Genomic DNA, 25,174 nt, shown 5'->3' on the forward strand with positions numbered 1-25,174 from the left:
ATCTGGAGTAATGACAGTGATGTCCACAGGCTTTGCATTTGTAGCAGTGCAGTTGAGAAAGGCTATAGCTTGACTCCCTGCTTTAGAGGGCTTTACCTTTTATCTGCAGTTAAAGCTTGACTGACCAGTTGCTGCTCAAGATACATGTTTTATTCTTCTTACACAATACAACAGATTAAGTTGATTCTAATTTCATGTAAAGAACAGTTAGAGTTGTTGGTAATGCTCTTTTACATGTTTTTTTTCCCCATTAAATAGTGGCTTTTGTCATTTGGTAGGTTTGGTAGCCTTTTGCTGTTTTCTAAAACTGATTCTATACATTTTGCCAAAAAAAAAAGGGGGAAATGACCATGTTTGGACAGTAGATTTTGAGATATTGCAGTGCATAATTGTCATAAGCTTTTAAAGATTCTTTTTAGGTTTGCCATATTTTAAATAAATTATAGGTCAGTCTTGTTCCATAGTGATAGGTATTTCTATAGCTACACCAACAGTAACTTCGAAGCTGAGGATTTTTCCAGTCTGTCCTGTTTTAAGTGAAACTCTGAAAAGTTTAAGTAGCAGGTAAGATCTCCAAGAGATCTTCTGTAATGTTGAAAGGGAATTAATACAGAATGAGCAGAGGTCAAAGACTGAAGCAGCAAAAAGGAACTGAAAAAACCAAAGATGAAGATCAGGGACAGGGAGAATCAGCAAGATACCAGAGCTGACTGAGCAAGCATTGACAGTTTCACAGAGGGGAAGGGGAAAGTTGCAAGACTGTAAGACTCAGTCTCCTCTGGAAGCCACTTGCCACGAGTGGAAAAGACCATATGTTGGCATAGATGTGAACCTAAGCTCACACAGTACTTTTGAAATAGCTGTGTGCAGAAGTATTCTCATTGCCTGTCATTAGGTACCTTGTTTAGATGTCTAAATGAGACAGGTAACTCCACAGGCTTTGAAAGCAGATGTTTGAAAGAGTTTGAGAGAGTTTGAAAGAGTTAGGCTTTTTCAGACAGCTGTTCAAAGGTGAAGCCTAAGTTAGGGTTTCTGCTAACCCTTATAAAGGTATGAGGTTTTTTTACTGAATAAGCAGGAAGATTTGTCTCTGTAGATCAGGTACCTGAGTTATAACTGAGTACAGCCCTCTGGCTTTAATGTCATTTGAGACCAAAGCCTAAATTTGGGGGTATTTCATTTAGTAATATGCTAGTCCAGTTTTATTACATGTTGTATAGTCACTGGTCTAAAAATTCCACAAGTGTCTGACCTTCATCCAAATGTATATGGGTCTGACTGTTAAAAGATATATTTGCCGAGTCACTACAATAAGGCATCTGGAGTTAATCAGCAAAAAGCCTTATGAGAGAGCTCTCTTTATGTTTCATATATAGTCTGCTGTCTGACAACCCATCTGCTAGAATATGCATGCAATATGTTAACATTATCATTGTTAGATTCCAAATGGAAAGAGCTCAATCAAGTTACATCTGAGAGACAACAAAAACTGGAGGAGTCATCAAATTACCTGACCCAGTTCCAGACAGCAGAAGCCCAGCTAAAGCACTGGCTTGTAGAAAAAGAGCTGATGGTCAGTGTGCTAGGACCACTATCAATTGATCCTAATATGCTGAATACACAAAAGCAACAGGTTCAGGTGAGTAGTGCCAACATACATTATTGATTTCCATTTCTTCTGGTATTTTTCTATTAGCAAAATACTGTTTTGCATCTAGAGTAGACAGTGGTTAGTATGATCCATTAGATTTGTTTATCAGCTTAAGTCATAGTTGACTACAGTAATTACAAGAAAAAATTATCATAGGAGTGAAGAGAGATCAGTACAGCTAAAGGAAAAAATGTTGAGAAGATACTGATCCTCTGATAGATTTTTTTTTGTTTGTTTTGACCATAGTGTGGTTTCTCTGGAGTGGAATGAAAATATCCCTTTGAATTTTATTAATTTGACATCTTATGGTCATTCTTTATTACAGTCTAGGCTTAGAACTAGCTTTTTGAGATTTTATTCAATTGACTGTGCCAGTAGGTAACAAAAATACAAAGGCAAGTGGAATGCATTACTGTGGATAGATATGAGGCCAAGAGTGTAAAGGACAGAAGAAAGTATAATGAAAGAGTGGAGCAGTTTGCTGACAGCAGTACAGCAAACTGCAGACAAAAGAAACAAAAGTGAAATCAGATGAGGTTGCACAATGTAGAAATTTTAATTTCAAACATTTGTATTGCTGCCAGGTAATCTAAACTGATGAGAAAAAACATATTTTTTGCAAAAAAATTATTAAAGTTGCAATATAATTATTGATTAAAATGAAGTGCTTAAAATATGAACTATGTTCTAAGTTTATGTGAAAATGACTCAATACTGGTTTGTAAGTGCTTCAAAAATCTAGTCTGATGGCATAAACCCATAGTGTATCACTTAACAGTCCTTAAAAGTTCAACCTAATTGACTTAAAAAGAAAGGGTTTGGAATGTTCTGTAAAGTAAAAGCATTATATTTGTCCCTTCTTCTGCAAGCACTGTGACTTACTGTCAAAAAAAAAATACCAGAAACCAGTGATATAAACTTTAAAGGTCTCAGAGTACACATTCAGTAATTTTGTGAATTATCCAGGTATTTTCTGTACTTTAATAATACATTGCAGTATTATGTCAGAATACACCTTCTTTGAAGTTCTATCTTATCTGTCTGGGAAAGAAGACACTGCTTGAAACTAAACAGCACCTACTTTACTTGGTGTGGTTACTTAATTACTGTGATATTAACAGAATTCATTGTTTAGTTGTATCTCCTGGTTGAATTTCCATCAGATGATATGTAAATTCACCTCATTTTTTTCTGGTTCTTTGATGTAAATGCTTGAAAACAACACAGTTTATGTATAGAAGGTGCATTTATTTCACTGGCTTTTAAGGTCAGAGATTGATTAGAGAGCTTAGCTACAACAAATTCTACATGATTTTTGTCAGAAGCACTTTTCTTCTTTTTCTCATGAGGTAAATGCTTTTTAAAATTCTCTTTCTTTCTAGATTCTGCTCAAAGAGTTTGACACCAGAAAGCCACAATATGAGCAGTTAACTATGGCTGGTGAAGGGATTCTGAAGAGACCTGGTGAACATCCACCCTCACATGAAATTGTAAAAGAGCAACTGGCAGCTGTGGCACAGAAATGGGACAGTCTAACTGGCCAGCTGAGGAAGAGATGTGACCGAATTGACCAAGCCATTGTGAAAAGCACAGAGTATCAAAGTCTACTCAGAAGTCTATCTGATAAGCTAAGTGCCTTGGATAATAAACTAAGCAGCAGCCTGGCTGTGAGTACACAACCTGATGCTGTGAAACAACAACTGGAAATTGCTAGAGAAATGAAGGAGGAAATAGAACAGGAAATGAAGAATATAAATGCCGCGCAAACCCTTTGTGAAGAGCTGTCAACACTAGTTGGGGAAGAGTATTTGAAAGCAGAACTTACAAGACAGTTAGATGGCATCTTAAAATTGTTTAAGGATATTGAGCAAAAATCAGGTTAGTATTTACTTAAAGAAAAATAGTGATTAAGGCATAAAGTTAAACATGACTTTATGATAGAGATATTGAGTTAACTGAGCCTGATGCCAGCTCTCTATCTAGTCCATTCCCCAAGCAGTGGTACAGTAGAATTTGTGAGAGTCCCCATACCTTGAAAAAGTAAGAACACTACTTGGGATCTCTAATGAAAAGTTTTGGAGAGAATTTGAAGTACAGTAGCAGGGCTTCTTTTCTCATCTCTTCCTTCCTTCCTCACCTTCACTGAATTAGAATACCAAAAGAGGATGCTGTTCATTGAGCTATCTAACTTCACTGGGGCAGATGTAAGCCAAAATCATAATTTTTAGGCAAGAACCCCTTAATGTCTTGGAGAAACACAGTGGCAATTGTATAAAACTGCCTGTGACAGAAGGGGGCTTGTAGTCTGCAGCCTTCCCTTACCCTGTGAACACAGAACTGAGCAAGTAATACACTGCAAGCGATATCATGCTTTGCTGTCCCTAGCAGCCTCAGTTTTAGCTTTTTAATTTCCTCTGGTCTCAAGGAACTTCGAAGGATCTTCCTAAGAACATATATTGCCTGCAGGCCATGAGTTAGACACTACTAGGTTAGACCACTTAATATTCTCTGTGCTTACACTTCATAATACCATAAAACACGATTGTGTTGTTTTTACCCCCAAAATCTGCCTGAAGGGGATTCATGTAGACATAGATTGGCTAAGCTTACCTTGTTTGATTCATGTTCTAATGCCTTCACTGCTCTGCTGTATTATAGGCATGAGTCTGTCCCTTGCAAAAAGGTTTGTTGACTTGGTTGTCTGCCAGTCAAACACCACATTCAAAGGACTAGCTTTCCTTCCATTAATGATTATGTAATTGTGTAATAGAATCAATATTAGGTTTTTTTTCCATTGAATACTAGCAGATCTGACAAAATGAATCTCTGTAATGTCTTCTCTTTTGTAGATAACCATGTTCAGCAGCTTCAGTCAGCATACACCACTTCTCATCAGTTCCAGCAAATGTCTAAGGACTTTCAGACCTGGCTAAGCAAAAAGAAAGAAGAGCTGAACCAGGCTCGTCCTGTGTCAGCCAAACTTGATGTCTTGCAATCACTAATTGAAGAGCAGAAAGAATTTAAGAAGACAATGACTGATCAGATTAGTTCATATGAAAGAATTGTTGCAGAAGGAGAAAGTATTTTACAGAAGACTCAAGGAGCTGACAAAGCAGCGTTACAATCCCAAATTGCTACACTCAGAAATAACTGGGATGAAATGAATAAACAGGTAAAAGAAAGGGAAGATAAATTAACAGATTGTCTGGAGAAAGCCTTCAAATACAAGGAGAATGTAGAAAATCTGCAGCCGTGGATAGAGAAGTGCCAAAGCAACCTGTGTGAATTAAAAGTTGGCATAAACCCTATTGAAATAGAGAATTCTATTGCTCAGGTGAGGGTGTGGCAAAAGGACCTGGATAAACACCATGGGATGGTGGAGCTATTAAATAATTCTGCTGAAAGTTTGCTCAGGGCAAGTCAAACAGATAAAGAAATTGTTCAAGAAGAAATGAAGGTACTGAATCAGAATGTGAATGTGGTTACAGAACAGTTACATAAGAAGAGAGAGTGCTTGGAAAATATGGCACAAAGACTGAAAGAGTTTCAGGAATCATCCAGGGAAGCTGAAAAACAGCTTAAAAGTGCCAAAGAGCATCTGGAAGCTCATGACTCACTTGGACCTCAGTCATTCAGCAACAAACACCTGACAATGATGCAGGCCCAGCAGAAAGCCTTGCAAGCTTTAAAGCCTCATGTCGATCTAGCAAAAAAGCTTGCCCAAGACCTAGTAGTAGAAGCTTCTGATTCAGCAGGTGTTTCTGACCTTTTGCTCCAAGCTGAATCTTTGGAGCAAGAATACACTGCAGTGAACAAGCAGGTTGAAGATAGGTGCTCATTCTTAGAGACAAAACTTCAGGGAATTGGCCATTTCCAAAACAGCATCCGAGAGATGTTCTCTCAGTTTGCAGAGTTTGATGATGAACTTGATAGCATGGCTCCAGTGGGGAGAGATCTCAAGGTATTGCAATCACAGAGAGAGGACTTAAAATATTTCCTGAAAAAGTTGGAGGATCTTATAATGAATAATGAAAATGCTAATAAAAATTGTAAAATGATGCTAGCCACAGAAGCTGAAGCTTCTCCTGATCTTGTTGGTATAAAGAGAGACTTGGAAGCTTTAAATAAACAATGCAAGAAGCTACTAGACAGAGCAAAAGCCAGGGAAGATCAAGTAGAGGATACTATTTGCCGTGTTGAGGAGTTTTATAGTAAGCTAAAAGAATTTTCCAATCTTCTTGGGAGAGCTGAAGAACATGAAGAGTCACAAGGTCCTGTTGGAATGGAAACAGAGACAATTAATCAGCAGCTGAATACATTCAAGGTAGGAAGATTGCTTTCTTGCTACTATAAAGTATTTTACCACAATACAACTTTATTAAACATCATAGGGAAAGAGATTGGTTACATGCAGACCTTGGAGGAGTCTTGTTTCACAGCAGTCTGTTCTGCCTGTATGCTTTTTATCTGTTTTAAATGAGTATCTTCTCATGGGTCCTCAAAAGCTTTTCTTTGCTTCAACTTGGCAGATACTGCAAACTTTGCATCCCAGCTCCTAGTTCCTGCACTCCAGTTCCTCCTTCACCTCTCTTCATTATCTTGTTACCCTCTGTAATCCATCTACCTTTTCTATTTTTGGGAAACTGTGTATTGTCTCTATTTGATGTCCATGTATTACACAACTTTTTTCTTCACAGTGGTGTGAATTTTAGACTCCAGTATTCACATACTAGACCACATTCACTTTGCTCATCTGAGTAGTTTAGGGTTTTTTTTCACATGGGTATAGGCTTCAGCATATGTAGATTTAAGATGTTACTTTTTGCCATTTTGTCTTCTGATACACTGTCCAGTTTTACCTCACTGAGTGCCACCCTTACCTAGAAACATCCTAGTAAAAAGAAAACAGGCAAAATGAGCCCCCTGTTATACTGGGAGTTTGCTGTAGCATGCTTATCCAAAATGTACTGTGGAGCTTCTGTGTGTAGCTTTTATAATATGCCAGTAAGCAATCCTTGTCCAGCTCAAAAAAATGCATTACAGTGATAATGAGTGTTAACTGAGCTTTGGTGCTGAAATGAAGTACAGATATGTGCTTGGTTTAGGTTATAATAAATGAATTTCCAGTGCTCATCAGAAAGATTTATAAATCCTATAGATGTAAGCAGTGAGACTGATGCCCACCTGGCTACAACCTCCTTTCAGGTAGTTGTAGAGAGTGATGAAGTCTCCCCTGAGCCTTCTCTTCTCCAGGCTGAACAACCCCAGCTCCCTCAGCCTCTCCTCATAGGACTTGTGTTCAAATCCCTTCCCCAGCCTCGTTGCTCTTCTTTGGACCTACTCCAGCACCTCAATATCCTTCCTGAACTGAGGGGCCCAGAACTGGACACAGTACTCCAGGTGTGGCCTCACCAGTGCTGAGTACAGAGGAAGAATCATTTCCCTGCTCCTGCTGGCCACACTGTTCCTCATCCAGGCCAGGATGCCATTGGCCTTCTCAGTCACCTGGGCACACTGCTGGCTCATGTTCAGCTTCCTGTCAATCCAAACTCCCAGGTCCCTTTCTGCCTGGCTGCTCTCCAGCCACTCTGTGCCCAGCCTGTAGCGCTGCAGGGGGTTGTTGTGGCCAAAGTGCAGAACCCGCCACTTGGCCTTGTTGAACCTCATCCCGTTGGAATCAGACCATCTCTCCAGCTTGTCCAGGTCCCTCTGCAGAGCCCTCCTGCCTTCCAGCAGAGCAACATTCCCTCCCAACTTGTGGTCATCTGCAAATTTGCTAATGGTACACTCAATCCCCTCATCCAGATCATCAATAAAGATATTAAATAGAACTGTGCCCAACACTGATCCCTGGGGGACACCACTATGTGACCGGCTGCCAACTGGATGCAGCACCATTCACCACCACTCTCTGGGCCCGGCCCTCCAGCCAGTTCTTAACCCAGCCCCTGTCCAAGGCGTGGGCTGCCAGCTTTTTCAGGAGTATGCTATGGGAGACGGTGTCAGAGTCTTTGCTGAAGTCCAGATAGACCACATCCACAGCCTTCCCCTCATCCACCTGGCAGGTCATCTGGTCATAAAAGGAGATCAGGTTGATCAGACAGGACCTGCCCTTCCTAAAGCCATGCTGGCTGGGTCTGATCCCTTGTCCATCCTGTACGTGCTGTGTGATTGCACTTAGGATGATCTGCTCCATAACCTTGCCAGGCACTGAGGTCAGGCTGACAGGCCTGTAGTTTTCTGGGTCCTCCTTGCAGCCCTTTTTGTGGATTGGTGTGACATTCACCAACTTCCAATCATCTAGGACCTCCCCAGTGAGCCAGGACTGTTGGTAGATGATGGAGAGCGGCTTGGCGAGTACTTCTGCCAGGTCCCTCATTACCCTTGGGTGGATCCCATCTGGTCCCACGGACTTGTGAGGATCCAAGCGGCTCAGCAGGTCGCTAACCGTTTCCTCCTGGATTACAGGGGGGCTATTCAGCTTCCTGTCTCTGTCTACCAGCTCTGGAGGCCAATTGTCCTGAGGACAACTTGTCTTACTGTTGAAAATTGAGGCAAAGAAGGTGTTAAATACCTCAGCCTTTTCCTCATCTTTCATGACTTTGTTCCCCCCATGTCCAACAAAGAATGGAGGTTTTCCTTGTCCCTCCTTTTGCTACTGATGTATTTGTAGAAGCACTTCTTGTTATCCCTGGCAGAAGTGGCTAGATTGAGTTTAAATTGTGCCTTTGTCTCTCTAATTTTCTTCCTACATGACTTAACTATATTCCTAAACTCTTCATGAGTAGCCAGCCCTTTTTTCCATAGTCGGTAAGCTCTCTTTTTTCCCCTAATTTCCTTCAAAATCTCCTTGTTCAGCCAGGCTGGATGTCTTTCCTGCTGGCTTGCCTTTCGGCACACTGGGACAGCCTGCTCCTGTGCATTCAAGACTTCCTGCTTGAAGCATATCCATCCCTCCTGGACCCCTTTGTTTTCAAGGGCTGTTTCCAAGGTATCCTCTGAACCAGTCTTCTTAGTAGGCCAAAATCTGCCCTCCAAAAGTCCAGGGTAGAAGTTTTATTGATGGCCCTCTTTGCATCCTTGAGTATTGAAAACTCTATTATTTCATGGTCACTGTGCCCCAGAAGGCCTCTGACCACCACATCTCCCACCAGCCCCTCTCTGTTTGTGAACAGCAGGTTTAGCTAGGCCCCACCCCTGGTAGGCTCATTTACCAGCTGGAGCAGGAAATTATCCTCTCTACACTCTAGGAATCTCCTAGATTGCCTCTTCTCTGCTGTGTTGAGTTCCCAGCAGACATCCGGCAGGTTAAAATCGCCCACAAGGAGAAGGGCTAGTGATTTTGAGATGCCTGCCAGCTGCTTGTAGAATAATTCATCACCCTCATCCATCCTGATTGGGTGGTCTGTAACAGATTCCTACCAGGATGTCAGCCTTGTTGGCCTTCCCCCTGATTCTGGTCCACAGACACTCAACCTTATCTTACTGACTTCAAGTTCTACAGAGTCAAGAGACTCTCTAACATACAGAGCCACCCCTCCTCCTACCTTGCCTATCCCTTCTAAAGAGCCTGTAGCCATCCATGGCAGCACTCCAGTTATGTGAGTCATCCCACCACGTTTCCATGATGGCAACTACATCACAGCTTTCCTGCTGAACAGTGGCTTCCATCTCCTCTTGTTTGTTACCCATATTGTGTGCATTGGTGTACGTGCACTTCAGCTGGCCTGCTGGTAGCACTTCTAACTCTGACTTTCCACTCTTAGGTTCATCTCCGGAGAGCCTTGTTTCAACCCTTTCCCCCTTCAAACATAGTTTAAAGCCCTCCTGATCAGCCCTGACAACTTATGGGCTAGACAACTTTTGCCCTTGCTAGATAGATGAAGCCCATCTGACTCTAGCAGGATTGGTACCATAGAATTTGCCCCATGGTCGAAAAAACCAAAATTCTGCCGGTGGCACCAATCCTTTAACCACCTATTGATAAGGTGAGTTTTCCTACTCCTCTCCTCATTCACCCCTGCTACTGCAGGAACTGAGGTGAATACCACCTGTGCTCCTGTCCCATTAACTAATAACTAATCGACCCAGTGCCTTGAAGTCCTTTTTCATTAGCCTGGTACCTCTTTCATTAATGTCATCACTGCTAGCCTGGACCAGCAGCAGTGGATAATAGTCAGAGGGCCAGATTAGTTCAGGGAGTCTCCTACTAATATCTCTCACCCAGGCCCTGGGAAGGCAGCAGACTTCCCTATGGGATGGGTCCAGTCTGCATATAGGGCCTTCAGTTCCCCTCAGAAGGGAATCACCAACTACAACTACCCTTCTTTTTTCCTTTATAGCTGTGGTTGTATCCTCATCTGGTAGATGAGGTGCAACCTGCAGACCCTCTAGACAGATCCTCTTCTTGACTGCCCTGTACCTGACTGGGTCCAGGGCCTCAGACCTGTTCTTTAAGGGCACCTGGGGAGGTGATGGAGGTCGGGAGGGGATTCCTTTACCTCTCCGATTGGGGACCTGTTTCCATTCTCCCCCATCTAGTTGGTTTGCTCCATCTGCCTGATGGCAGGAGGGGCAGGGCTTCACTGTCTCCTGCTGGACTTCCTTTGGGGTTGAAAGGGTATGACTCCACCAGTCTATTTCCCTTTCACTTTCCCTAATACTTCTTAGCCTCTCCACTTCTTCCTTGAGCTCTGCCACTAAGCACAGCAAATCATTCACCTGCTCGCATCGTACGCAAGTATCTCTCACACTGTCCTCTGGTACCAACACCAGGCTCAGACACTCTGTGCAGCCGGTCATTACATGCCTGGCCCAACAGAGGGTGCATTTTGCTTGTTTAAGAAAGGAAAACTAAACCAGAAAACTTTCATCTGGGAATTTTGAATGAAGTTACTGTGAGTTTTGATGATCTTTTGGAATGCATAAATAGAGATGAAAATCTTGAACAAATAGTTACATAGTAAATCCTTCCATTAGACTGGAAGGATTAAAATTGTATGCCAGTCTGTCTCAAATTCAAAAAGAAACAAATGGCTTTTCTTTGTATATGGTTTGTAAAACACTTTGGATATTGGAAAATAACAACAGCTCCTGCTGTGATTGTTGCCTACACTGACTGTCCAGGATTTCAGTTGTAGCCAGTTTGAGATTTTACGACATTTCTTACATTTTCAAACTTCAGGTGCGGCTTCAGGTCTTTGTTAATATATGGTTCTTTGTCTACAAAGAACAATGCTTCTAGGAGGTAGCAGCCTGATGAGCAGATGGTAGAAGAACCCAGTTCTCTGTGTGTTGTGTCAGTGATATAGTTTGTTTATGCATTGAAAACGACACAGCAATTGTACAGGTTGGGAGTAAGAGCCTTCTCTGGTCTGTGCAGACTTGTGGGAAGACACTGTCCCCACAACACAACAGTTGGTATAGTAAGAAGACCAAAAAACCTGAGGAGACAAAGAAGAACAGTAATAGCAACATGTTTATATCCCAAAGTCTACTCTGGGATTGTATTTATGTTAGATATTTATAAGCTTAGAAATCTGTTTTGCTTGAAGCAACTGTTTTAGGCCATGCTTTTGCTTATGAGTAAAAACACAGTGCCATTAAACAGGAGGTAGAGGAAGAAGGAAAGATGAAGGGGTTGTTTAAATAAATGAAGAGCAAATGCAGAAATAAAGCAGCAGAGTGAGGAGCCTTTGAAGAAAGGAAATAGGGAGACCAGAATGGGAAATTTTATTAGGTGAGGATGTAGTGAAGGGAGAATGATAGCAGGAGGATAAGGATCAACTTTCCTAATACTTGATGTCAGTGCTACTGGGACATATCAGAATTACAGTACGTAATCTATCTGTTCATACTCTTTACCCTTCTACCTGAGACAGCAAACTGTAGGGAGACTAGCTCCCACAAATCCTGCTCTACTTGTGGTGTATTTACTCATGTTTGTGCACGTACGCAAACACACACAACCTGAAAATGTGATTGTGGCCACAAAAACACAGTCTGGCTCCTTATGGCTTTAGCTTCTGTGGTCAACTACAATCAACTTCTATTCCTCAAGAATAAAGCAAAGGAGTTGTTCTTTGGTATAGGTGTATTCGCATGAAATCTTCACTTTCTTCAGGGGAGGATCTCGTGTAATAGGCCAGAGGTGGTTTATGTGGTTTGACCAATTTTCATGTACAAAGAGTACACGATGTTAAAATGCATATTAAAAAAACCCCACAACTGGCCTTGAATTATATATGCATATCTAAATACATATGCATACTTGTTTTATTTATATTTCTTATTTGTAATCTACTTATTCCAGTCAGTATAGAGTGTTAAATTGAAAGTAGTTACTGTCAGTGTTAAACAATGTTTATTTACAATGCAGATACAAGATTTGCTTTCTGTAAATGAAAATCTCCTGAGTAGTTAATTTGAAAGTAGAACCATGTCTCTTACTTCACTTCAGGAAGAGTATAATCAAATGAAAAATTTGTCTCAATATAAACCACACAAAATTAATTGCTAATTCACTCAGCTTTGTAAGACATTTTTTTCCCAAAGTCTGTACTACAATGTGTAGATTAGTCCTGAAAGGAAATTTCAGTAAATTAGGTTTGTTGAGGTACACTGAGTCTGCCACCATTCTTCAAAAGCAAAACAAAAAAGAATTGTGCAAATGGACTGAACCGAACACTCTGGGTTTCAGTAGCTGCACAGTGCTAACATTTTTGCAGTGGAAGCGACATTTGCAGCTAGTTTCTCTCTGAAATAGAGAAAGAACCCAAAGTTGAATCTTGCTTGAAACCTTTGCACAATTCTTTGTACTGCCATTAAAAGGCATTCTTCTTAGTAAAACCAACATGGCACTGTTACAACTTTCATCAGTATACAGTTTGTTTGATTTTTGCTTTTATTTTTGAACAAAAGTAGATATGGTAATTAGAGGTTGCTGTCTAATTGGGCTTTGTGGGAATTTTTAGCTAGCCTGAGTATTCCTGCCAATGAGCTTGAACTAAGATTTTAATTGGCTTATGTTATAGAATCACAGAATCATTTAGGTTGGAAAAGACCTTTAAGAACATCAAGCCCAACCATTAACTCAGCACTGCCAAGTCCACCACTAAACCATGTCCCTAAATGCCACATCTATATGTCTTTTCTTAGTTTTGCATGTCTGTCTTCTGATTTTTGTTTTGAAGGTAAATAATATTGAAAGAATAATCAGGTTTCTTATTGAGCTAAATGTTGCATAACCCATGCACTGGTTTACAGATGCTGGAATAAGATACTGAAACCTTCCTAACTACTGCAGTTAGGGTCTTTGTTGAAAAGCAAAGGTAATATAAGCAACTATTTAAATTTTTTTTTAAGTATTGGCTTTGACAGTGGCTGATCTGTCATATTGAATTTTTCAGTATAAACAGTGAAAAATGGTAAAGTATTTTTTATCTGTTAATAAAATTTGCTGTTGAACAAATACAAACTAATTTCAGTTATATACTTCCCCTACAAAATGATGCAGCACTTTCTGAATTCAGTAAGGATCTGTTTGTGGGTGTTTTGGGTGAGAATAGCCATGATGACAGGACCTCTAAATGCTTTTCTCATCTTTGCTATTATAGTATCTTCTCAGGTAGAGAATCCAGAAGTGAGTATCTGTTTAGCATGATTTCAATGTTATATGGCTGCTCACCAGAGAGGAGGAAGAGAGAATTTGTCTTGCATGACCTTAATGTTTTGATATGTAGCTGACTATTTATCAAGCAAATCAATAAACATGAGGTGTGGTGTGTTTGTATTTCTTGCATACAGTGTATTCTGCTTGCTGCTTAATGCGGAAAGCTCCAGCTGACTGTAGTGAATGCACTGTGCTGTTTTAGCACTAAGTGCCATATGCTGTCCTTAAACTGAGGTCTGAATTGTCCCTGTAACTGATAGCTCCAGTCACACCGGCAGCTCAGGTCGTTAGGGGTATGGTTTCTACTGGAGCAGAGCTGCTGGATCATGGCAGCTCCTTCTGTACTGTTGGTGAATTACCTGTGAGACTCCCAACCCTTCAGCTCCCATGACTGTGAGCTAGAAGTGTAGGTGCAACGTGTTGAACTGTATTTAAAAGATGTAAATGTCCAAAACTTGAATCTTTGTCCTGATAGGCTGGTTTTAGGCTGCAATAAATTCCTTTAAAAAAAAAAAAAAAAAAAAAAAAAGGAAAAAAAAAGGTCTTGCCGATATAGTTTTTTCCCGATACTTTAATGTTTCGTTTGGTGGGAGCTGGGTTGTTCGGGTGGTGGCTGCCCCCTCAGCCACTGCCACCCTAAGCTGTTGCCTTAGAGTCAGGAACCAGACTGAAGAGAGTCAAAACTGGACTGAGCGTCTCACTTTGCATGTCAGATGGAGCAATGTGCAACTATTCCAACACCTAACCTAAACACGGGACGACTCTGTGTGTTTTTTTAATTATTATTTTTAATAATACGCAGGTAAAGTTCCAGTGTAACTTTGGTCTGGAGGCGTCCATTGAAATGACGGCTTTATCGGGCGGGGTGATGGGGTGCGGGCGGCACTCAAAGCGATCCTTCCTCCCCAGAGTTTCTCCCGGGAAAGCAGCCGTGCCGGCCGCTCCCCCAGCGCTCAGGAGCGGGCTGGGGCGGGAGTGATGTCAGCGCCGGGCGGGCGGCGAGGCTCCCTCCGCCTGCCCCTGCCTGCCCCCTGCGCGGCACCGAGCGAGAGGCGAGGGCGGGCAGCTGAGGAGATAAGGAGGCGGCGGGGAGGGACGGAGGGAGGGGAGTCCCGGGGGGAGCCCCCCGAGCGGCGCTCCGGGAGCGGGCGGGCCGGTAGCAGATGTTGCCGGGGGAGCAGCGCGGGGCGTTCCCGGCGGCGCGGAGCGGGACGAGCCGGGGCGCTGGGCGGCCGCGCCTGGCGGGACGCGCCAGCGCTCCGCCACGGGGGTTTCCCTCCCTCGCCTACTTCTTCGCAGCTGCGCTTCAGAAATGAGGAGGAGGGAGCGAGGGCAGCCCGCTAGCTGCAGCTTGTAGTCGGGACCTGCCGAATGTAAACCTGCCGTGCCTTCGGGGGACGCGCCGCGCTTGCTCTGCTCTGCAGCTGCCTTAAAGAGCTCTCCAGGATGGGAGAATCGGTCTGAAACGTTCGTTTTCCGACGGTCTGCTCAAAGGACGCATCGGCTTGGCTGCTAGAAAGTGATGTTTTCTTCTGGGACTTGTGGAGGCACCACGGACAAGCCTGGTACAAGAGAAGGATAAGCTGCCTTTCAGATCAAGGTTATTTATAGCTACTGCCAAAAAAGTAAAGGACTGGTTTATTATTCTTACTGTTCTGGATTTAACTTATTTCCACCCCCCGCACCCCAAGATTTTCTCCGTGCCTTGGTCAGGACTATACAAGCCACTGTGGATTCTGTCTTTACAAGTTGCTGCACCATGTTTTATTTATAAAGGAGATGGGACCCTGCAAACCAGTTAAATGGATTACAGTTAAGCAGTCATCTACAGAAGATAATGTACTGCCTTCTGTAATGCCTGTTCATTTGGAAGGCTTATTTGGGAGATTTTAGATACAGATGCTGACCTGGAAAAATAAATGAAGACTTCCACTGAATGTTTAAAATATTTGGCTACTGCTCGTTTTTGCTATAATTTGTTTTTCTGTGACATTGGAAAATTTCTGTTACTTTCTAACTGAAGCACTTTATATTTTGGGGGGTGTGGAACCTCACATCCAGGTAAAGTCACATTTAAACGGATGCACTGATTATGAATGACCTCAGCCACCTCATATCTTATGATGTATATTTTGTGTCTATGCATCTTATGCTAAGGGCAAGTTTACTATTCCTTCAGACTGCTAGTGTTTTTTAAATGTTTCTCCTGAATCCATGAAAACAGAGGCATAGTGGTGTACTTGTGTGAATACTTTGGAGATGGGGAAGCCACTTAGCAGGCCAGACTGTCTACGCCAGAATCCTCCATGTGTTGGCAAAGGGGAAGAAGATGAAGATCTAAATATTGAGGACTGCTACGTTCCCCAGAGGTCTATCTATGACACTGTGCGGTTGAATGAACAGATTGATTCGGGCTCCAAGGGCAGCCTCTCTTCGAGGCACTTCACAGACCGGACTTTACCCTACAGTCACAGAACACTGGACATCAGCACTTTGTGCTCCAATGGTGTCCTTACTTCTTCCAGCGTTTTTGAGCTCCGAAGCCGTGAAGCTAACAAGTTAGATGAAAAAATGATCTTTGATGCTCTTAAACTGAACAGTGATATAATTCGGACAGCTGGATTACCCAAAGTGAAGTCTCACACAGAAAAGAAGGAGAACAGACGATCGTGGAGAATGCTTGTTCCACCCAACTTTTCAGATTACACTAATAAAAGTGAAAGCTCCTTTAACGAAACTGCTGATATGTCAGAGGCAGCTAGACTGGGCAAATGCAAATGGGGTACGAATTCTCTTACCTCGGAAGAGGATGATTCTGGTTTATGCAGCCCTCCAACAGAAAGAGAAGATAAACAAGATACACTCTTATCAGGGGATCAAACTCAAATACGGAGTCTGTCTTCTGCAGAAGATATCCATGGTGTAGGTCAGTTCAGACCACATATCCCAGCAATTTGCAGAGAGCAGCAAACCCCACTGCATGCAAGCACGAATGTCGCTGTCAAAGAAAGCTGCAGATTGCCTTTGCATGACGTTTTACCCTCTGGAAAAGTAAAACAAAGCAATGCACAGACATGTGAGAGTGATCAGGAAGAGATGGGGGGGAAATACTCTCACTTACAAGGTTTCAAAGAGAAACCTCTGTCACATGAAGATCCTCTTCGAAGTGATGGAAGAGGTATTAGCCTTGGCAAAAATGAAATGGAAAATGCATATGAAGTTCATGAAAAAACTAAAATGCAAGTCACAACAGTAGAGGAGGATTGTGTGGATGATGCACCTCCTCATGTTTATTACATGAATGCTGCCGTAAACACTAGTGACTTGGATTTTGCAAAATATGAAATTTTATCTGAAACGGAGGAATTCAGTGTAGCACATACAGGATCAAATGAAATGTCATTTTCTGTACAACAGCTTGAATTAGATAGTACTGTAAACTGCCCAAAAGCTTTTCCAGGGGGAAGTGGCAATATCTGGACTACTGGCATTCAAGATACCTTGGATAGAGTCTGCAATGGCCTCTTGTCCAATAAGGTAATAAAAAAAAAATCCACAGATTTGTGAAATAGTTGTAATATAACCTTACAGATATTTGTTTAAAACTTTGTTTTATTGTTGTTGTAAAACTGTAACTTTATTATTATTATTAATTAAGCAGATGCAGTAATCAGTGTCATTTGCATAACACACATGGGGTGTCCAAAACAGGTGGGATGGTCAGTCTGGAAAATGAACTGGGGGCAAATTCTGGGAGGGGTGCTTACTCCAGTTGTTTTGAGCAGGGTTATTTATTGTCCAGCTGGTGCTTGTTACTCCTGACTGGAGTGCCTCCTCCATGCTCGGTGTCTGTACACAGCGTGGCTACAGGCAATGCCATTCAAGGGCAGCTACAGCCCTTGTGTTCAGCTTGAATAGCCTTACTCATCAAGGTATAAGCAACAGTATCAGATAGTTGTGGTTTCCAAGGCAGTCAGATTAAAGGTTCACCGCCTCTTCTGAGAGCTGCCTTTTGCATTTGCGTGCCAGAAAGCAAATCTGACTTTACGGTAGTATTTTACAAGCACTGAATCTTGCAGTGCTTTGTGAGTGGTGGATGAGGTAAGAGAGTAAGTGAAACTTTGTAATAAGGAAAGGGTGTTTGTCGGGTCTGTAATCTTTTTCTTCCCACTCTGGTTGAAATCTGAGATACTTCAAGCTTTGTTGCTAAATTGTTCTGGTAAACTTTGGCCTCAGCAATAATTGTAATTTATTTTAAGTTTCTCTCCACAAAGAATGTGTGCATTTTTAAAGGGCAGATTATGGAGATCAGTCCTCTCTGTGGTAGGATGTTTCTCTCAAAAGATGAGGCTTTATGGCACATAAAAGAAGAATTTGTTATTTATTCTGTATGGAAATATTATTCTGCCTCCTCCCTACCCTACAGTCAAGAAAAACACAATCGTTTTCCTTTTTCTGGGAGCAGCCAGCTCATTCCATACTCTCAATTTTCATGTAACCACAGTCTTAGAGTTTTCGGGGGGTGGGGGTGGTTGTTGTTTTGTTGGGCTTTGTTTGTTTGTGGGGGGGGTTGTGTGTTTTTTTTTTTTCTTTTTTTTAGGACAAAACTGTTAGGGGTCCTTAATTGTTTTACCCCTCATGTTTAGGGTATTTGCTGTAGCCTCTAGATTGACTTGTCAAGCTGGTGGAAGTGTGCTCAGCCACCTGAGGTCTGCAGCTTTAAAAGCAGTCGTTTGCCACACTGTCTTTGGTGCAAAAGAGGAGAGTTGCTGGTACTTTCAGAGTGATCCCTGCTTTTCAGGATGCTAAGAAAGGTTGCTTTGAATGCACTAAGTGTACACTAAAACTGTTAATGAATGCTGCTATAGAAATTGAAGGATTTAGGGTCAAAAGTTGAGCATTCTTTAGCATTGTTTATTCATTGGTTATTTTTCAGTGGCCTGTGTAATTAATTCAGGGGCTTCAGGCCATTTTCTGATCTCATTGACGCTTGTGTCAGTGCAGCTTAATGCTGGTGAATACAAATGGAAATTTACACTGCTGTTGCTAATTATAATAATCTGGCTCTAAAAAAGCTTAAATACCTGCAAGAGTAAAATAAAGCAAACAGAAAAGTGCTCAAACTGCTGTTGGGCATGGTCAAAGCCCTGGCAATTTGCAAGAATATCCTTTGAATGAAAGCCCATTTTCCTGGGGTGTCTGCTGGGATACTGGTTCAACGGCATCTGTAGTGCCTCCTCCTCGCTTGTTACCATTATAATCTCCTAAACCCGACCTTAAAATATCTCTTTCTTCACTGGTTCTTTGACTTAAACTTTGGCTTCTGTCTTAATTTGGAAAAAATGCCCAGTTGTCTCTCTTGGTCTGTGCCATTTTTTTACCCCCCAAAACTTCCACTGCCCCTCTTTTTCTCTGCCCCTTTTCCTTCTATCTAAAATTACCCATGGAAGTGTATGTGATTTTCCCCTCTATCGTGTATTTCATTCGCTCTGTTTAGATTAAGTCTATTCTGTTTAGATTTATTAATATTTTTAGGAAGGTCCTCATGAGGAATGGCTTCCTTTCTTCTAGACAATGATTTTAAGATTTTTTTAATTGCATACTGTCATGGAAACACTAGGTGCATTTTATGTCAGAAGATATCATGTTTCATGTCTGTCTTGGATTTCAACTGCAGGTATTCCAGAAAGAAGAAATTGAACCCTTGCAAGTAAAACAACAGGAGGTAAATTGGTTGGGCCAAGGCCTTATTCAGAGTGCTGCTAAAAGTACCAACACAGAAAACCTTGAACATGACCTTGAAGATGTCAACACCCGGTGGAAGACTCTTAATAAGAAGGTTATTATTTTGTATACTATTCTACTTGTGTTGTGTTCTGCCATTTGATTCTTTGCTTGCTGACGTCTTTTAAAATACAGGAAATTAAATATTCATGAAGGATATGAATTATATTTACTTTACACAATCACTGTGTTCATAATTCTAAGGGTAAGGTATCACTAGTAGCTAGAGGTATTGCTGTCATTTATAAGGTTTTGTCAAACTTTCTATAGGTCTGTCCTGGATTTTTATTCAGGAAAGACTCACAGAATCACAGAATGGTTGAGGTTGGAAGGGACCCCTGGAGATCATCTAGTCCAGCTTTCAGTCTTTGTTCCCGTTTTTTGACTCTGTTGTGTATGCTCAGGTACACTGTTGTACCTGCACAGTGCACAGAGCAGTGATACAGCCCAGCGTTGTGTGACTGGTGGCTTGTTTATAGCGCCCTAAGGATTTTATTGCTTGAGACATCAGAAGGTACCACTGCTTTGGAAATCTGGCTGTAGATGGTTTTCTGTGCTTTTCAGGAGTTTTCTTTCCGCAGTAGCTGCTGTTGGAAAATGAGACCAGTGGGAAGTAGAACTGGTGCTCACCTTGCTCTGCTCTCTCTTCCTGAAGGAGTGATGCAGCAGAGCCACAGATACCTGTGGTTCACCTGTTTGCCTTCTCTTTTCCTTTTTTTTTTCTTCCCACTGATGGCATTATTATTCCTTTTTAAGAGTTGCTACTTTGGATTCCTGGCTTGCTCTTTCTATAAGGAAAATACAGACCATGAAACACAAACATCCTGTCAGTATACTTCATAATACTGTAGCTGTATAAAACAGGACTATTTTGTAAGGAATTACTAGAGCAGGCTGATTTACTGGGAGATTACCTCTTCTTTTCATTGGATGTCTGCAGACCCAGGAGATTAATGCGAAATTGTGACATAGTGTTGTTATGAACAGTTACAGAAATGAGAGTATTTGTTAGTGATATTGACAGGTGTTCTACAGATTTTGGCTAATTATTTCATAGCAATAAAAAGAATAGGTGAGATCCTCTACTTTTTTTTAGGTTGCCCAGCGTGCTGCGCAATTGCAGGAAGCCCTCCTCCACTGTGGGAGATTTCAGGATGCCCTTGAATCTCTGCTTAGCTGGCTCATTGATACAGAAGATCTTGTGGCTAATCAGAAACCGCCATCTGCTGAATTCAAAGTTGTGAAGGCCCAAATACAAGAACAGAAAGTAAGTGAAATGGTTTCAGAATCTCTCTCCTTCCACTGGATCAATGAGAATAAATTCCCAGTATTTGACAAAGCATAATATTTGTTCAAGTGTATTATAATACACTGGAGTGTGCTGAGGTTTCTAAGGAGCCGTCTGTTCAAAATTCAAGACTTTGTCCAGTGCTGAGAGAAGTGCTCATCTTCTGGGACATAAGATAAAGAGTAATGCTGTGCAATCTGAGGTCTGGTTAGAATTATTTGCATTTTCTGGAAAGGATTGTTAAAGGTCCATTGGAAAAAGAGCAAGCGTAAAATCCAGCATTTGACCATTTGAAAAGTAGGAAATAAAAACTAGTAAATTTTCATTGTAATACTTCCAAGATGATGTTGCAGATTGCGGACTTAAATACTTGGCTCTTGATCCTGATGTGATCGTTGTTGGTAATTAGTTGAAACACAGTTGGGAAATGGCCTCTGCTAATGTATAAGCACTATCGTTGTCATCAACTTTGGCAACTTTTAATAATAGTTATAGAAAAAAGAATGCTAATGTAGCTGATAAAACATATAGTTCATGCAATTGGACTGTGTGGTCCACTACCACCCACAGATTTAATATAAAGTTATGGTCAGTACAGGTTGTCATGTTGGGATATCTGCAGATGCAAAATGTTAATGTTACCAAAGACAGAATGGAGGAAGGGAGAATTGTAGACAGCAGTCTGTGTTATTCTTCACGAAGGAGTTGATTTCCCATATTAGATCAGTGAACTCAATTGTACCTCAAACAAGTGATGAGTTGATTATACAATAGTTTTTATATCTATTTTCCTCTCTATGTGTCAGAATTACCTTTGTGATGCCAAATCTAGAAGGGCATGCAGCTTTTCCATAAATGTTCCTATAAAATGTAACAGATACTCTAAATAGCTTATTTCGCTCAATGGTATTAAGTAGAACTTTTTCCTCTATATATTCCTTCTTTGGGCTGCCACACATATTTAGCCCAGAGAAATCAGGGATGTTGATTGGGCTTTGTGAAACTGCTGTTCTTAGGAAAACTATTGAGAAACTAAAATGAGCATGTGTTGGGGAGGGGAAGAGGTTGATGTGTGTGGCGTGTGTGTCTCTTTGATTAGCATTGTTCACGCTTTTATCACAATGTAAGCATTGTGGTTTTGTTTTGGTTTTGGTTTTTTTGTCGTTTGTTTGTTTTTGGGGTTTTGTTTGTTTGTTTGTTTGTTTTTTGTCTTCTTTTCAGGAAGTCTACTGTTTTTACATTCCTGTTATTGCAATGTTTCTTAATGCCCTAGTGCTTGATTGCTTTCTCTGCAGCTTCTCCAGAGGTTGCTGGATGACCGCAAGCCTACTGTTGAGGCAATCAAGCGTGAAGGGGAGAAAATTGCAGAGTCAGCAGAGCCTGCTGATAGAGTGAAAATCTTGAAACAGCTGAGTTTCCTGGATAGTCGGTGGGATGCATTGCTCAGTAAAGCTGAAACAAGGTATTTGAAATTCTTTTATGGATAAGAAAAATGTAGAAATAGTATTGATGTTTAGAAGCAGCATGTGGAACTCTACAGTGCGAGTTCTCTATAGTGTGAAGTACTATAATTCTCATTATTGCATTACATTATATTGTCTTGATATTGATATAATGAGGGAAAAGGGGAGAGAAGTGACTTGAACAGACCAAAAACCTGTAAAAAAGGTTTAGTCTAAGATGCAACAATCTGCTAGAATTAACTGGATATATGTCTTCTGAACATTTTATCTCTGTCAATTAATTAGAATGCAAGTTTCTTGATGCAGTAACCTGTTCTGCAGTAGAATTAAGTGCAAATTTTACACTTAACAAATAATAATGATATACCCTTGGAATTCAGAATCCTGACTTGCTGCTACAAAGAGGGGATACTCAATTCTTCCCTTTTTAATGTCATCTACATAATTAGTTTCTGCAACTTACAGATCCTCATACTGTCAGTTGCTGATATGTGCAAGGTGCTGGGGTTCCCTTAGTTTTCAAGAAGAAAAAGGACCATGAAAGTATATAGATATATTCTAGCAACACAGAAAACACTGTCTTAAAAGACATTGCAGACCAATTCAAGTTCCTATTAAAAAAAGAAAACAAAAACGATACACATAGTATCTGTGTACAAAGACTTTCATTTGTGAGTTGTTGTCAGTATATAAAATACGTGTAAAATTATGATCTGTAAAGTGTCTTTGAAGAAGTCTTTGTTAAAAAGGTTACTAAACATGTTTTCTGGGTGGGGATTTGGTAAGGACAGCCTTGTTCAGAGTGGAGAGAAGAAGAGTGTACATAAGAAGTAGCCTGAAAAAGACATATAATTGAGAATAAGAAAGGATTTGGAAAGTTGAAGAAAATGAATTAAAGTGAACTGTGAAGCTTTACAATGAAGAACAAATGGTTGTGTTGGCGCTTTGAGAAGCACTGAACTCATTTCTATCTCCTACTCATTCTCTTTAGTTGAACCTGTTTTATTACCTCGTACTAATAATATGATTATTTAATTAGTCAACCACTAATAGACCATTATTTCCTTCTTTCTTTCTTTTATTTTTTTTATTGAAGGAGTATGACTCATTAGCTGGGGTAATTGTTAATGTCATGTTTAATTTAATATTATCCTCCCAGTCTGGTGATATTTAATTACAAATGAAATTGCACATTTTTCGAAGCCGTCTGTTAGCTTGTCTCCATTTTTCTTTGGCTGGTCTCTGGAAATGAAGAGGGAATTTGAGGATGATTTTGAAGACTACATAGAATATTTCACAGAGTGTTCCATGGCTGAGTCTGTCAAGTCTACCTTGTTTATAAGCCTTGGAAAGCACATATAAACATAGCTTTTTTTCTGGAATGAGATCCTTATTTGAAAGACAATATTGTGATGTTTTTCATGTAGGACGAATCTCTCCTGTAAGTCTGCTTGAATGACATTTGTTCAACACTGATTGTAGAGAAGACTTTTCTCTAATCAAGAGTCTCCTTTGAAATGTAATAATATGAACCAGAAGTGTTTTAGATACTGCTTTTCTATTTTGGAGGTCAAGTCTCTGTGCTTTATTAATGTTGTTTCACTAGCTTCACTGAGAGCTTTTATCCAGAACAAGAGATGTAAAAGTAGAGCCAAATAGTTCTGTTCACATCATTGAACAAATGTTTAAAGATATTTTACAATGCTGAGGAAGCATGACAGTATGTTCTGGTTCAGTAAAGGCTTTGCCTAACTTTAAAACATGCATAATAGTCAAGAGAGTGTAACTTTGTGCTTTAAGACAGCTAGAAACTTGAGAACTATCCTAATTGAGTATTAAACAATGTTTAGCTGAATTGAGTGCTAGATTATTTGTAGCAAAACTTGTATTAATAAAGTTATATTATTTTTATTAGCAAAACTAGTATATTGGCTAAAAGAGTTTCAAATGCCTTCAGATATGTTTTTTTTTTATTTTTATTTGATTTTTACTTTACCTTGCTTTTCATTGAGTATCATGGATGTATTTCTGTTTCATTTGGTGACTGGTTCCTACAATGAGACCAAATTATTTCTGGTTTTTTGCAAAGGATTCAAGGGAGGGGGTTTTTTTTAACTGTTTCAAACTTACTTAATCACAAAAAATAACCATTCCCTTGGCTTGTTGATAGGAACCGTCAGTTGGAAGGCATCTCGGTGGTAGCGCAGCAGTTCCACGAAGCTCTGGAACCACTGGTGGAGTGGCTGAGCACCACAGAGAAGAGGCTTGCAAATGCAGAACCCATTGGAACGCAGGCCTCCAAACTGCAGCAACAAATTGCTCAGCATAAAGTAAGATACAAACCACTCAGTTGCTTTTGTCATTCTTTTCAATGCTTCTGTAAAGCACAACTTTCAAAACTGTTGCAGAATACCTGTGTTTTACCATACTGGATTTTGTTTGGTTTGTTTTTTTTCCCTGTAGTTTCAGTTTTATATATTTATGTTGGCAATATGTCCTTTTTCATTCAGTTTTTATTGAGTTCCACTCACATTTCTTTTATGTTTTTCTCATTTTGTTTTCCATTATTTTTCATTATTTAAAATAAAATATAGGCCCTAGAAGATGATGTCCTAGCTCACAGTAAGAGTTTACATCAGGCCATTAGCACTGGTCAGTCTCTAAAGACTATGAGCTCCAGGGAAGATAAAGATATGGTGCAGGAAAAGCTAGATTCTTCTCAGGCACGATTCATTGAAATTCAAGAGAAGAGCAACAGCAGGTCTGAACTTCTCCAGCAAGCTTACAGCAATGCTCAGATTTTTGGGGAGGACGAAGTTGAATTGATGAACTGGCTGAATGAAATCCATGATAAACTGAACAGATTGTCAGTCCAAGATTGCAGCACAGAATTGCTTGAGAAACAGCACACTGAACTACTGGTATTTTGATTTCTGTTCATTTATTATTTAATTAATTTTAAAATTTTATTTATATTCTCATACTTCATTTATTTTCGTTAATGTATTTGGTTTAAAATGTCAATATCCTTATTCCAAAAAAGAATATTTTGTTATGTCTCTGCTAACACAAATGGCCTTTTGTCATAGGATCTTCAGGAAGAGATTCTTCTTAGAAAACAAAATGTTGATTTGGCTATACAAAATGGCCTAGAACTTCTCAAGCAAACAACAGGTGAGAACTTACATAAAACTGTGATTTGTCATACTTTTTGTCCCTTGTACTTGCAGGTCCTTAAGAGAAAATTAAAGTGAAACTTGTAAATATTGTTCATATTTGCTGGTTAAAGCAATTATAGTTGTTTATTTTAGTAAAGG

General features: G+C 40.5%; 1 protein-coding gene across 31 annotated transcripts in view; it reads left to right on the forward strand.

Moving 5' to 3' along the window:
* Nucleotides 1-25,174, forward strand: part of DST (dystonin) — a 306,991-nt gene that overhangs the window by 220,532 nt on the left and 61,285 nt on the right. For 27 of the 31 annotated variants that reach the window (XM_032682528.1, XM_032682533.1, XM_032682525.1 and 24 more), the window contains 9 exons: nt 1,440-1,639; nt 3,034-3,529; nt 4,501-5,975; nt 19,000-19,161; nt 20,203-20,373; nt 21,690-21,856; nt 24,028-24,187; nt 24,452-24,778; nt 24,947-25,031. In XM_032682528.1, the coding sequence (XP_032538419.1) occupies nt 1,440-1,639; nt 3,034-3,529; nt 4,501-5,975; nt 19,000-19,161; nt 20,203-20,373; nt 21,690-21,856; nt 24,028-24,187; nt 24,452-24,778; nt 24,947-25,031 (3,243 nt within the window). The remainder of the gene's footprint in view (nt 1-1,439; nt 1,640-3,033; nt 3,530-4,500; nt 5,976-18,999; nt 19,162-20,202; nt 20,374-21,689; nt 21,857-24,027; nt 24,188-24,451; nt 24,779-24,946; nt 25,032-25,174) is intronic. The other 4 variants (XM_032682535.1, XM_032682538.1, XM_032682556.1 and 1 more) reach the window with 1 other exon arrangement.

This window comes from Chiroxiphia lanceolata, chromosome 3, assembly GCF_009829145.1.
Source record: "Chiroxiphia lanceolata isolate bChiLan1 chromosome 3, bChiLan1.pri, whole genome shotgun sequence".
NCBI classification, from domain to species: Eukaryota; Metazoa; Chordata; class Aves; order Passeriformes; family Pipridae; genus Chiroxiphia; species Chiroxiphia lanceolata.